This window comes from Takifugu flavidus, chromosome 13 (assembly GCF_003711565.1).
Source record: "Takifugu flavidus isolate HTHZ2018 chromosome 13, ASM371156v2, whole genome shotgun sequence".
Taxonomy (NCBI): Eukaryota; Metazoa; Chordata; class Actinopteri; order Tetraodontiformes; family Tetraodontidae; genus Takifugu; species Takifugu flavidus.
In genome coordinates this window covers 10,974,700-10,987,233 of record NC_079532.1, presented here as the reverse complement: position 1 = coordinate 10,987,233, position 12,534 = coordinate 10,974,700, and the positions used below count along the sequence as shown (strand labels likewise).

Sequence of the window (12,534 nt, the reverse complement as noted above, 5' to 3'; positions counted from 1 at the left end):
CCTGTTGCTCTGAAACCAGCCAAGACCGGAGAAAACGAACAGAATATTGTAAAAAATGTGGCCAAATGTCACTGCTACGAACTTAATGAACTGACGGGAAGGACAACGTTTCTGTTTCTGTGTTACCGACAGATAATTGTGAGCTTTTAAAAATGTTATTGGTGCGCTGGAGACACATCTGGAGAGCCAGGCTTGTCCAACAGCGCCACCCTGCGTGTTTTGTGAAGATGGCACTTTTGTAACCCCCCAATAAGCTGGAGTGGCAGGAAGAACCAGAAAAGTTGGACATTGGGGGGACAAAAAGAGGGGACACACTTAAACGCACATGATGCTGTTGGTCTTTGCGGGAGTCACACATGGAGATTATAATTGTTTGTTACATTTTTGATCCGTTTTGAGTTTGTTGCTGAATTGTCAGGATGCTTGAGCATTTTTAGTCTGATTAACATTTGTTTCTAGGTGTGTCATAGTAACAGGTGTCTTCGTTACCCCGTCTGTTTTGTTTGTTTACTTAACTGATGAACAGATGTGCTGCCCCCTGTCGGCCACCATCGGTAGCGCCTCTGTGGTCAGTCTGAGAACAGGGTCAACTTTTGAGGGACACTTTTAAGGGATACTTATGGGACTCTATGATCTCTTGGATATTACCTCCAGAACTTGACAGTGAGGATCAAATACAGACATTTGGATTGCGTGAACAACGTTATTTACGTAGTTAAAGGGCCCATCAGCAAGTGTAAAGTCAGAGGCGCCAGATTCCGCCCGTCGGGATGGTTTTGGCCTGATCCTACTGGTCTCCTCCCATTACCGACAACTCCCAGAATCACGCGTGCTTCTGTCTCCGTCGTGGTTTTTCTTTCCATCTGTCGCCAACTTTGACTTTTCTTTGTTCTGTTTTCCGGAAATAAAAGCGCTTCTAAATATACTCGGTAACAAAAGAATACTTGATGACCGACAACACATGACCGTAACCTGAAGCTGTGTGTGTGTGTGTGTGTGTGTGTGTGTGTGTGTGTGCCTGTAAGTAAGTCTGAAGTCAGTATGCTGTGGTCAGGTGTGGGATGGGTAATTGGTGATTGGCCAGTACCCACCACCACACACACACACACACACACACACACACGGGAGGACCTGTATAAGAATGTGGTGTATCCAGTCTTGTTCCTGTTCATTTCTGAGCATCGGTACTTCTCCATGGCAACCGTTGTCCCCGTGAGTATCTGTGTTCTTGTGCTAAAACTGAAGTTTTGATTTCTGCTGTTTCAGTCAACTTTGGACGCTTGATGTTGTGGTGCGTTTGTGACCCGGTTAGTAATAAAAAAAAAAAAAAAGTTGTTCACACCAAAACGATGAGAGGAGGAGCCCTGCATGTTTGTTGACGACTAAACGACCCGTGTGTGTGGTGTGTGTGTGTGTAAAGTCATAAACGCAGTATAACCCCCCATATTGTTTTCATCTCCTTTGATGTTCCTTTGATCAGCGTTTATTGGTGGCGGTCAGCAGATATTCCAGCTCCGTGATCCGGCTGCGGTCCTCCGGTCCAGTTTAGAACAGCCGGCCTTCCCCCGTCGCCGTTTCAGACACACCTTTTAGGAATCTTTGTGGTCTCTTCCAGTTTGCGTCTTGTTACGGCAGCAGCCAGCCGCTGCAGCTCTTCGGACGGGGACCCAGGGGGGCCGACTACCTGTCGCTGTTCGGATACCGGGGCCCCTGTTTCACACCCAGGCCCCGTTTGGTTGGCCACAATCCCGAGATGACAGTGAGACAGATACTACGCATGCTGAAGGCCATGAAGCGGGTCAGAACCCGTGAGGCCGCTGCTGCGGCTGCGGCTTCTCGGTGAGCTCGAATTTTGCTTTTGCTTTGGTAAATTTCCTCTCTCTCTTTTGTTCAGTCATCGTGCATCAGGATAGCATCTTTCAGATTGTAGCTTTAAGCTAACTGAACCCTGTGGCTATTTCTAATGGATTTATTTATTTATGAGGCCATCAATCCAGGAGGGTATAGCTATTTAGCATAGCTATTTAATACATTATTAATGGCTGCTGTTCTTTGCCTGCACATTGTCATCACGCTACTGCCTCAGCGGGGGCCCCAGGAGTGGCTGCTAGTAACTGGATCCTACTACCTTACTGCCACAACAAACACTCAGTCACACCTGCTCTTCTCTCTGGTTTCTCCACACAGGAAGCCGGGTTCACCACCTCCGGACCCAGCCTCTCCTGACATGGTGTCAGAAAGAAAATGTCTCCCCAGCTGCAGGAGACACAAACGCAGCATCAGGCGCATGGGGCCAAGGGCCCTGGCTACCAGCAGCCCCTGAAAGTGTCCTCCAGCGACACCAGTCAATCTTCAGGTAGGGACGTTGATCCGGGCTCCAGGCAGGGGGGCCAGACTTCAATCAGAGCCTTGAAATGACCCAGAATGGCGTCGGAAGAGACTCCAGAAGCGTCTGTGCTGCTCAGCCTCGCAGAGACTGGAACGATCCGTCCAATCATGCAGCTTTAAACGACTCTACCTGCTTCCGTTCCTTGCTTTCTTCAACATTAATGGCCTCAATCCACCATTTTTATATAAACCACTTTCACTTGCGTGGTGCATTCAGGTCTGCGTGGATTCTTCGCATTTTATTCGTTGTGCCTTCTCTGCAAATCTGAGCATCAAATGTGTTTCTTCTGCTCTTCAAAACGAGCTTCTGAATAGATGAACTGTATTTTGTGGTCTGATGAATAAAAGACATTTGTCCTCCTGCCTGCTCTGATTATTTTTGTGAAGTTCTCTCTGAAGACACAGGTGGAGAGAAGAGCAGCAGCTAACGTCCAAGTGCTGCTCCTACACCCACCAAAACACTCCAAAGCTGAGCTTAAACATGCCCACCTGTAGCTTAGCAACCATAGAACCAGCTAATGAATGAATTAAGGTGCGTTGAGGTACCAAAGACAGCACAGAACAGACCCGCTTTGGTGTGTTACGCCTGTGGATGCGTTGGACCGGCCCGCTCACGTGTGTGTAAGTAGAGAAGAGGGGCGAGACCTGAGCCTCCAGCCGGTCCCACTGTCCCTCCGAGGATCAACAAGTGTGCAGCTGAATGTTTCATGGCCTGTACACATGGAGGGCTGAAGCAGAGCTGCACCTGTCCCCTGTCCACAGGTGTGTGTCAGGCTGTAGCGGCTGAGCCTGATTGAGGTGTCCGGTTGTGGAGGGCAGGAAAGCGAAGCTCTGGTTTCTACACAACCGGAAACCGATACTCAGAGGCTGCAGCAACAGCACTGACCTATAAAAGACAACGATTTCTATTCCGCTCAAAGGTTTTGTGTTTACGTCCACCACAGCCAGACCATAATGGCCCCCGTGTGGGTGGAACCGGTCCATCCAGCCACTCTAAACTGGTCTGAGCTGAACTACAGACCGTCCGTCTAGAACCAGCTCATTTAGGAGGCAGAACTCAGTCACCTGTTCTGGCGTTTGGCCCTTTTCAAGCCTGTTGGAGCCCCGTTTGTCTGGGTAGAACTCAGCCAGAACCAGATTCTCCAGAGTCCGAATGTCCCACCTGTGACTGAGGCTTTGTTGTTCTCCCGCTGTAACTGATTAACCCTGTGAGGTTGTTCTTCCGGTTGTCTACCGCGTTCTTCAGACTGAGTCACCTTCTGCAGGAATTCGCTGATGGAGTTTTTATGCTTTTAACGTTCCTCAGAAGAACGTTCCCGACGGGAGGAGCGTGGTCAAAGTCCCAGGTCCAAAGTCAACAAACGGCCTCAGTCTTAAAGATGAAGGATCCTCTCAGCACCTGCTGCGTGAGTATTATTCTGGAAAAACCCACCAAAATCCAACGCGGCCTGTTTTCCTGGCGCCGCTAAAGAAGCACTCGTCTGTCTTCCAGTACAACAAACTCTATCAGGACGTCAAACAACTTTCAAAAGCTGGAGAATGTTTCTGCAAAGACCTCATGACGGTCTTCCAGCAAAGGTAGGTGGAGCGCAGGCGGCAGACGTGAGACTCGCCGTTCGGCTTGACCGTGTCCTCGTCTCCTGTCCAAGGGCTGAGCTGGAGCTGACTTATGCTAAAGGCTTACAGAAGCTAGCAGGCAAGCTGATGCGGACCTCCAAAGGCATGTCGCACAAGTAAGACAAGGAAGAAGGGAAGAAGGCTGCATGTTTCCCACGTCAGACGTTAATCATCAACCAACGCTGGGACGCTGCTCTCCTTTGCTTTTCAGCTCCACCTACAGCGCCTGGTGCCACCTGTCGGACGAGATGTACTCCAGGGCGGATGCTCACAGGGAGGTTTCCTTCAAATTTCACGTGTGTGTTTGGAGCTGCGGAGGTCGTGACCTGGGTCTGCTTCTCATTTCAGATCACTGGGAAATGCCTTTCAGCAAGAAGCCATTCTGGAGATACGGCAGCTTTTAGACGAGCACACCAAGAGGAAGAGGCCTGTAAGAATGGGGACGGGGGGGGGGGGGGCGAGGGTGCTGTAGCTCCTTGTCGTGACGCATCACCGGTCTTTTCTCTGCTTTCCCAGTTCGATGGTGCCATTGACAGGACCGGAAAACTGGTGACTCTCAACTGGAACGAACAACTCAAGGTCAGGAAAACGGAGTTTGAGTCTGTGTGACTGTTGGACGAGACGGGGGGGCAGTTGGACAGTCCGGGTCCTGCCTGGATAGAGGCACTTAGCAACTACGACCTGACATTTGAGACCTGCAGACAGACACTCCCACTGTTGTCCAGTCACACCTGGGAGGGGACCTTTGACCCTGTCTGAAGCCCCAGACACCACCTGCTTTGCTCAAGTCAATGAAACTGTCTTTAATGTCCCCAAGGGGCAATTTGGTTCACATCATAGCCGATGATGCGTGAACGGGGCTTTAGATGAAGTGGCAGCGGACCTCAAAGTTCGAGCGTGGGGGGAGGAAGGGGGCTGTTGATGGGTAGTTTCCTCCCGGGTTCCTACAAACCTGACAGACGAGGAACAGGGATGCGCATCTCCATCCTCCAGGTGGACCACACTTTCACCTGGGCTTCCACTTCCTTTGATTAGAGCAGGTTCAGCCTAGTAGGACACAAAACCTGGCTTGAATCCCCGGACTGGAGTTGTTCTAGAACCTTCCTTCATCCGAGTGTAACCAGTGTGTTCCTGGTGGCATCGGTGCCTCCATGTGGTCCTCTCGGAGCCCTGGGGGGCTCCTTGGACCTCAGGCTTCACTCTGATATTTTGTATGTTCCTCTGTATGTCCAGTTTTCCTGCATTGGTGCGTTGGAGCGATGAAGTGAACAGTGATTGATCTCCTCTGCAAACAGGTGAAGAAGAAGCTGTCTGCACTGACGAGGGAACACGAGGCCTTGTTCAACTTTGTTGAGGAAAACAAGCAGATCTGCACAGAGAAGGAGAAGCAAAAGGCAGAGTAGCCGACCGTCCACAGACCTCCCTGCTCCGGCAAAAGCTAGATGTCCTCTCACGCTGTCCTCCGCCACAGATGCTAAACAGGCTGACCAAGTCGGCCGAGGTGCAGACGCAGGTGGACGACGAGTACTTTAAAATCAACATGGAGGGTCATCAGATGAGGCTGAAGCTGGAAAACACCTTGAAGAACTGCCACCAGGTGTGCAGCCCGTCCGGGGCCTCGGATCCACGCCTGGTTCCCCTGGTGCTGAACCTTCGGCCCGTTTCTGTGTTTCTACAGATTCTGCAGGAGCTGGAGAAGCAGCGGATTGAGGTTCTGTGCAACATCCTGAACCGGTACCACCTCCAGATGACCAGTTTTGGACAGACCCTGAAGCACGTGAGAACGTCTCTCTGGCCCCACGACCGAGCCGCCGTCGCTAAGACGCAGGGCGCAAACCCGCTTTTTCCTGTCTGCAGGGACACAGACGGATAGAACAGGCGGTCCAAAGAGTGGACATGGACAAGGACATGCGGGCGTTGGTGGAACAAAACAGAATCACAACGGAAGACACCACAACGGAGTTTCTGATGGCTGATTATTTCGTGAGTCTGTGTGCGGCTAGAATCCACTTATTTTAGGGAGGAAATGTCCGTTTCTCACGTCCAGCGCATGAACTCTGCCACAGGAGGAGGACAGTAAGTCCCTGATGGACAAAGACAGGAGAAGACAAGCCATCAGAGTCAAAGTGCAGCGTCTGAGCGACAGCATCACCAGAGCCCGCAAAGATCAGGAAGGTCTTGTATCCATCAGTACCCCCCCCCTCACACACACACACACACACATACACCCTCCCATCCTCACACACACTTGTCTCATCACAGGAGTTGAAAAGCTGATGAGGACCTACTCTGGAAACCCGTCCTTCTCCAACCAAAAGAACCTGGAGGAAACGGAGCAGCAGCTGGACGAGGTCAGGGTCGGCGTGCCCGGCGGAGACGGACAGGGAGGCGCCCGAAAGGTCACGGCTGTTGTCTTGTCGCCCGCAGTGCTCGCTGAAGCTGGACCTCCTGCGGGCCACCCACTACAAGCTGTCGGCGGTGTTGTCCGAGCTGGAGGGCACGCCGAGGCCTCGCCACCCTGTCAGGAACATTAGCATCAGGAGATGGAAGGATAAGGTACTCCTCGAGCTCCGAAGGCTCTCCTCACTATCGAGGCTCTCAGGCTTCAAACACACTCTTTTTATCCGTGCGTCAGGACTCTGAGCACAGCGTCGTCCAGCTGACTCGCCCAGTCAAGCTGAGGAGGACGCCGTTCAGGTCCCGCCAGTCCCTGCGAGCCTCCATCATTTACAAAGGAGCCGCTCCGTTAGCGGGCCAGCAGCCTTTGGAAGCGGAACCATCCGATCCTGCAGCGACGCAGAGCCAGACTGGAGCTGCAGCCTGCGGCGCCACACTTAATGGAGCTCCGCCGTCCAGCGGCGGGGACGAGACGCCAGGTAACACGCAGGCAGGTCCCAACTGATCCGAAAGCCCTGGTGCTGAAGAACCCTAACCCTCCCACAGGTGGAGCCAGGGCTGAGCCGGGCCGATGCAGAGCCCTCTACAGCTTCACGTCCCAGCAGCAGGACCAGCTTTCTATGAGAGAAGGTAACGCGGACACGTGCGATTCGGCGCCACAGAAGCAACGAGACTCTGCTGCTTTCGTTCCCAGGAGATCTTCTGGACGTTCACACCAAGGGAGACGCCGGCTGGTGGTTCGGCGGGCTGAACGGGAAGACGGGACACTTCCCCTCCTCGTACGTGGAGGAGCTGCCGGCGCCAAACCAGGTCCAGTTACCGGATTCTGCTGCTGATTCTGGGCAGAGTTAAAGCTTCAAAACACCCACGAGAAAAGTAAAATCTTTGCTTTGAGGTTGATAAAGGGCAGCAAAAGCCACAGAGATAATGAACGTTTTGATCTTTGACTTTCTTTTAGGACCTGCTGGTGGCTCATCTGCAATAACCTCTCCTAGAATCAGAACCAGAGCTTTTGCAGGTGGAAGGAGAAGAGTTATGTGGAAGATAAAAACGATCTGGGTCTCCAGACGACGAGGAAAAGCTGCGTTCACCTCTGACGATCATGTGTGAACACAACAGGATGCAGAAGGTCAAACAACCCTCTAACGGAGCGTTGGTGCATTAAAACGCCTTTAAAGACCGACCGAGACCAAGCGGAAAACGGAACCCAAGCCCGGTCCCAGCACAGAACCCTGCGGAACGCCTTGAAAACAAGGAGGAAGCAACAGAAATACGGACAAACTGGGATCTCAACAACTTCAGGCAGTCATTCCTCTTCCTGTTTCACTCCGACCAACATCAAATAGGAAAGCGTCCTTTATAATAATGAGGCTTTTATCTTAAAAGAGTTGGTTGTGGCATTGAAATAAAGATGCTCTGAACCAGAGAAACGTGTATTTTATTTGTGCCCTGCAGAACTTTCCAAACGTTTCATGTCCGCGTAAGAATCTGACGTTTAATTGTCCGTGTTTAAAACCAATCCGATTTAGTCAAACCTTTACATATAAGATAAAAAAAAAAACATGAGCAATAAATGGAGTCTGGACTCAAAGCTTCATCTAAATAAAAATCATTTATTTTTCATTAATATTATTATTATAAGATGAGCTAGAGGATCCACCATGCCACTCAGAACCGTACAGCTAATGTGTCTGTCTGTCTGTCAGGGGCTAAGGTTTGAGGGGGGGGACAGACAGATGGACAATAGTCCGGGGGGGGGGGGGTATTTATACAGAGTCACACGCCTGTTCATTCACCATGCTGATGCAAACAGAAGGGGGGGGGGGGGCGAAGGGGGTGGATGGTCTTCGAAAGTCATTTATACTTGATGATCTACACGAGACTGAGCTGGTCAGGACAGCAGGTCACGCCCAGCGCAGCCTGATGGGGGGGGGGTTGTGCACGTCTGCGCTTGTCTGTCTACAGAACCTGTGCTTGCATCAGCGTGTGCATGTGTGTGTGTGTGTGTGTGTGTGTGCGTGTGTGTGTGTGTGCGTCAGTCACTGTTTCATTTGTCACTGTACACGTCTGTCAAAGTTGCGGCCACAGACGACAAAGCTGAGGTAGCAAACGTCCGCCGTCTTCTGCTCCTGCGGAGAGAAAAGCGTCGGTCAGCGAAGGCGCCAATCGCCACGGCAACCAGGACTCAACTATCAAAAAACGACAGCGCTACCCACATTTCATCGCGCGGTGCTGTTGCTACTGGAGACCATGTTGTTGTCATCAGAATGTGATAAGGACTGCTCCTTTATTACCGGATCTGCAACGGGACACACGGATCAGGGATGGGGGGGGGGGGAGGAGCTTAATTAAGGGGTCTCTGCGAAGCCTCAAGGGTCCTGATCTTACAGAAATAGGGGTGCTCCATGGCCTCGGTGGCGGTCAGTCTCTGCTGGTGGTCGTAGCGCAGCAGCTTGTCCAGCAGGTCCACGGCCTCGGGACTCACCAGGTGCTGGTTTTCCGTCTGCACAAACTGTTCCCAGCGCTTCCGGCTCTGCCTGCACACAGGCAACAGCCCCCCCCCCACTGCTCAGACGGCGAACACGGCTCCGCTACCGGAGCGGCGACATCGGAGGGAAAACGGACTCACTGCCCCAGCAGGTCTTTGAAGCGCGGGTCCAGCTCGATGTGGTATTTCCGCAGGTAGCCGAACAGCTCGTCCGTCCCCAACACCTTGGCGATCCGCACCAGCTACGGAGTAAACGACACACAGAAAACGCCGTATCACTGACGGGGGTTCGGGCGTCTCGCCGAGCTGCCATTGGTCCAAGGTCAAAGGTCAAAGGTACCTGGTCGTAGTTGTCTTGTCCGTGAAAGAAGGGCTCCTTCTGAAAAATCATGCTGGCCAACATGCAGCCCAGGCTCCACATGTCCAGGCTGTAATCGTACATCTGGAGCAGTCAGAAAACACATGTTACCACCGGCTCACTCACACGTAGGTGTACACCTGGGCTCACACCTGATAGTCCACGAGGAGCTCGGGACCTTTGAAGTATCGCGACGCCACCCTGACGTTGTACTCCTGAGATGGGTGATAGAACTCGGCCAGACCCCAGTCTATGAGGCGTAGCTGAGGGAAAAGAGTTCTTCCTCAGTCAGACAGAGAACACAAACACAACATCAGGAATAATTGAGTGCTGAAGTTATTCACGGATGTGGTGAAACACCGCCCCCTAGCGGACAAAGACGAAAGAGCGCATTTTTTAGGAATTCTAACGGTTTTTATTTTATTTATAGATGAGAGGCAATTTTGATATTTTATTCTAATCCTGCAACAAAATATGGCCGGTAGCAAGTATTAAATAAATACTTTATTAATAAAAATATCAACCCAAAAACATCCAAACAATTAGAGGAATTGCCTGATATCTGAATCAAAAAAATAAAAAATATTCTCCAATTTTCAGGAATGAAATACCTTAAATTGGTTTCTTTAGTCTCATAATCTGATGCTAACTCTAAAGCATGTCGCCATCAAACAGCCAATCTCCATTTAAAAAGGGGAGTAAAATCCAGAATAAACCAGGAGAGACAGAGAAAATTGAATATTTAGAGTTTGTGTGAATAAATGAAGGAAGAAGAAGGGGAACCAGACCTTTCTTAGCTGGTGGTCGATCATCACATTGTGGGGTTTAACGTCGCGGTGCATGATTCCCATACTGTGACAGTAGTCCAGAGCCTAGCGCACGTGCACGTGACACAAAACAAGGCAAATGTCAAGGCTTTGGCTGACTGGGCAGCAGAAAAGAGCGCCGTGGGAGCACCGCTACCTTCAGGAGTTCGTACATATAGAAACGGATGTCGTAGTCGGTCAGCTTCTGATACAACTCCTGCACACAAGAGCGACGTCAACAGGGAAATTCACACGCCCGGGAGGGCGTCAAACACCCCGACGCGTCAAGACGGAGTGCCTTTCTATCCACAACCGCCATTTTTTATGCATCATTTTGTCTAAAACGATACGCAGCATCACTCACGTGACATTTAATCCCCTGCTACGCTAACCTGAGCAGCGGGACAACGTGTGGGGGACGAGCGTACCTTGAAGTCTGTGTTGTTGATGCATTCAAAGACCAGCGCCGGAGTCCGAGACTGCAGCGTCGCAGCAGGAAGACAACGGACAGTTTAGTCACAGACTGACACTCGTCTAATCTATTGTTACGATTCTTGATTACTTCATAAAGTGGTCGTCTTTCCACCCATCACAGAGGTTTTTGTTTTATAAATAGGTTCTACTTGATTAAAGCTCCTTAAAGGAAAGAGAAGAACCTCTGAGGATGAGTGGGAACCTTCTGCTATGTTCCCTTTATAGAGGTCCTACCACCGGGTCTTTCACCGTGTCCACCAGCTGGATGATATTGGTCCCCCCTCGCAGGTTCTCCAGGATCTTGATCTCCCGCTTGATCTTCTTCTTCTTGACCGGCTGATTCCACCCAGACGGACCAGAGGAACCCAGACAGACGTCGGCGGAGAAAAAGGGCAAAATGAATCGGATCGGGAACACAAACACGGCATCCAAAAGGTGTGCGTATTATGGGATGTCCTTCACCTTGAGGATCTTGACCACCACCTTCTCATTGTTGGTGATGTTGATGGCCTCAAACACTTCGCTGTACTTCCCTCTGCCCAGCTTCCGCACCAGCTGGTAGTCCTCCTGGTTGCTATGGTGACAGACACAGAAACAGTGTGAAGCTTGGAGGGGCAACTACTGGGGTGCAGGGGGGGCATTAAAGTCTGCCTTTGGTGCTTGAGACACGGGGAGACAGACGGTGACAATGGCACCCGGGAGCGCGTGCGTGTTTCTGTCCTCCCCCGCGCGCACATACATGCACGGACGTCACTCACTTCCAGTTGGGGACGTGGGCCTCGTAATCCCAGTACTCCCGGCTCTTCAGCGTGTTGACGTCGGCGTACACACGGGACTTGCTACCGGCCACCGGACCCGGCATGGCGACCCCCGGGACCCGGGCGCTGCGGAGTGCGGGACGCCGAGATCTGCGGGGCTGGCGGGGGCAGAGACAGGAGACCCGAACCGCCGGGGTTTAAGCAGAAGCTCCGGGACAGCGAGAGGACCGGAGACGCCTGTCGGTGGCCAGCACCGTGTGCGCGTAACAGTGTCGCCCCGCCGTGTTGTCAGGGGCAGCAGCAGTGGCGTCGCCGGAGCTCCGAGGCGGGGTTACCGTGCACAGGCTGCGCACGGGAGACGGGTGGGCATCGGGCTTCTGGGGTGGAGACGCAGCACACCCCGAGACGGAGGAGCGATGAGCCCAAAGAGGAGCGCTCTAACACCGCTGTGGCTCCGGGGGCCCTGGAAACATCCACCGAGGAGAGCGGCGGGGCTAGCCGCTGCACAGCCGGGGTACGCGGGGGCAGCCCTCGGTGGTCCAGCGGTAGCTACGAATCGACTCTCGGTAAAATGGGGGGTGACCCTGGGGCAGGTGGGCAGAGCGGCGGGGGCCAGCCTCCTCGGCTAGCGTTAAACCGCGATGCGCAGCGCGGAGATGTCGCACCGACGGCAGCGCTCGGCGCCGTGCACCACCAGCGGCGGAACCCGCGTCATGGGCGGCCACCTGTGCGGGGAAGCGGCGCCTCGGTGGCCCGGGACCGGTCGCCGACACAGCAGCCTGGATTTCGGGGCAGAGGGGGGGACCTTTTCAACAGAGAGCGCAGGGGAGGGAAGCGGAGCGCATCTGAAGGCGAGCGAGAGCCGCCCGGATGTAAAAGCAGCTGGACGCCGGGATGAGGAGCAGCGACGGGGCTCTGGAGCCGCCGGCCGGGCCACAGCGCCCCGCAGCGGCGGGATGTGGGACGACACCCGCTCCACCTCATTGCGCTTTTCTTCGACTAAACTAAAATAATTCCAGTGACTTAAAGTTGAACTGGTTCGTGTTCACACTCGGCATTTGCGGGTTCTTACTCTCCACAAGCCGACAGGGAAGTCCGGAATACTGAGACGCGACTGATGGCGAGGGTGGAACCACACGATGGGGAGAGCTGCACTTCTTCCAGGACCCCTCTGCTCCACTTTTATCACACCTCTTTCACTTGTTTGTGCATATTTAGCCTAAAACCATTTTATTTGTTAGTGCTGTG

The 12,534-nt window shown here is 52.7% G+C and overlaps 2 protein-coding genes across 2 annotated transcripts; one reads left to right on the top strand and one right to left on the bottom strand.

Annotated features, from left to right (window-relative positions):
- The first annotated feature begins 17 nt into the window (after positions 1 to 17).
- Positions 18 to 7,832, top strand: nostrin (nitric oxide synthase trafficking). The gene is made up of 17 exons (XM_057052332.1): positions 18 to 1,839; positions 2,188 to 3,794; positions 3,881 to 3,966; positions 4,038 to 4,121; positions 4,217 to 4,279; positions 4,354 to 4,435; positions 4,522 to 4,584; positions 5,301 to 5,399; positions 5,477 to 5,782; positions 5,863 to 5,988; positions 6,072 to 6,180; positions 6,268 to 6,356; positions 6,433 to 6,561; positions 6,641 to 6,881; positions 6,949 to 7,032; positions 7,097 to 7,278; positions 7,361 to 7,832. The coding sequence occupies exons 2-16, from the start codon at positions 3,675 to 3,677 to the stop codon at positions 7,252 to 7,254; spliced, it is 1,839 nt and encodes a 612-aa protein (XP_056908312.1). The 5' UTR covers positions 18 to 1,839; positions 2,188 to 3,674; the 3' UTR covers positions 7,255 to 7,278; positions 7,361 to 7,832.
- A 163-nt stretch (positions 7,833 to 7,995) lies between these two features.
- On the bottom strand, positions 7,996 to 12,402 carry csnk2a2b (casein kinase 2, alpha prime polypeptide b). Its single transcript, XM_057052432.1, has 12 exons — positions 11,287 to 12,402; positions 10,991 to 11,102; positions 10,763 to 10,864; positions 10,483 to 10,533; positions 10,212 to 10,271; positions 10,037 to 10,120; positions 9,401 to 9,511; positions 9,231 to 9,332; positions 9,032 to 9,132; positions 8,791 to 8,939; positions 8,619 to 8,701; positions 7,996 to 8,531 (listed from the first exon to the last, which is right to left on the bottom strand). The coding sequence occupies exons 1-11, from the start codon at positions 11,388 to 11,390 to the stop codon at positions 8,622 to 8,624; spliced, it is 1,056 nt and encodes a 351-aa protein (XP_056908412.1). The 5' UTR covers positions 11,391 to 12,402; the 3' UTR covers positions 7,996 to 8,531; positions 8,619 to 8,621.
- Positions 12,403 to 12,534: the final 132 nt, after the last annotated feature.

Coding starts and splice junctions, on each gene's coding strand:
- nostrin (XM_057052332.1), top strand. CDS start 3,675: ATGCTTTTAACGTTCCTCAGAAGAACGTTCCCGACGGGAGGAGCGTGG. Junction 3,795..3,880: donor ATCCTCTCAGCACCTGCTGC/GTGAGTATTATT, acceptor TCTGTCTTCCAG/TACAACAAACTCTATCAGGA. Junction 4,122..4,216: donor TCCAAAGGCATGTCGCACAA/GTAAGACAAGGA, acceptor TTTGCTTTTCAG/CTCCACCTACAGCGCCTGGT.
- csnk2a2b (XM_057052432.1), bottom strand. CDS start 11,390: ATGCCGGGTCCGGTGGCCGGTAGCAAGTCCCGTGTGTACGCCGACGTC. Junction 10,865..10,990: donor TGGTGGTCAAGATCCTCAAG/GTGAAGGACATC, acceptor GGGTGGAATCAG/CCGGTCAAGAAGAAGAAGAT. Junction 9,133..9,230: donor GACAAGACAACTACGACCAG/GTACCTTTGACC, acceptor TTTACTCCGTAG/CTGGTGCGGATCGCCAAGGT.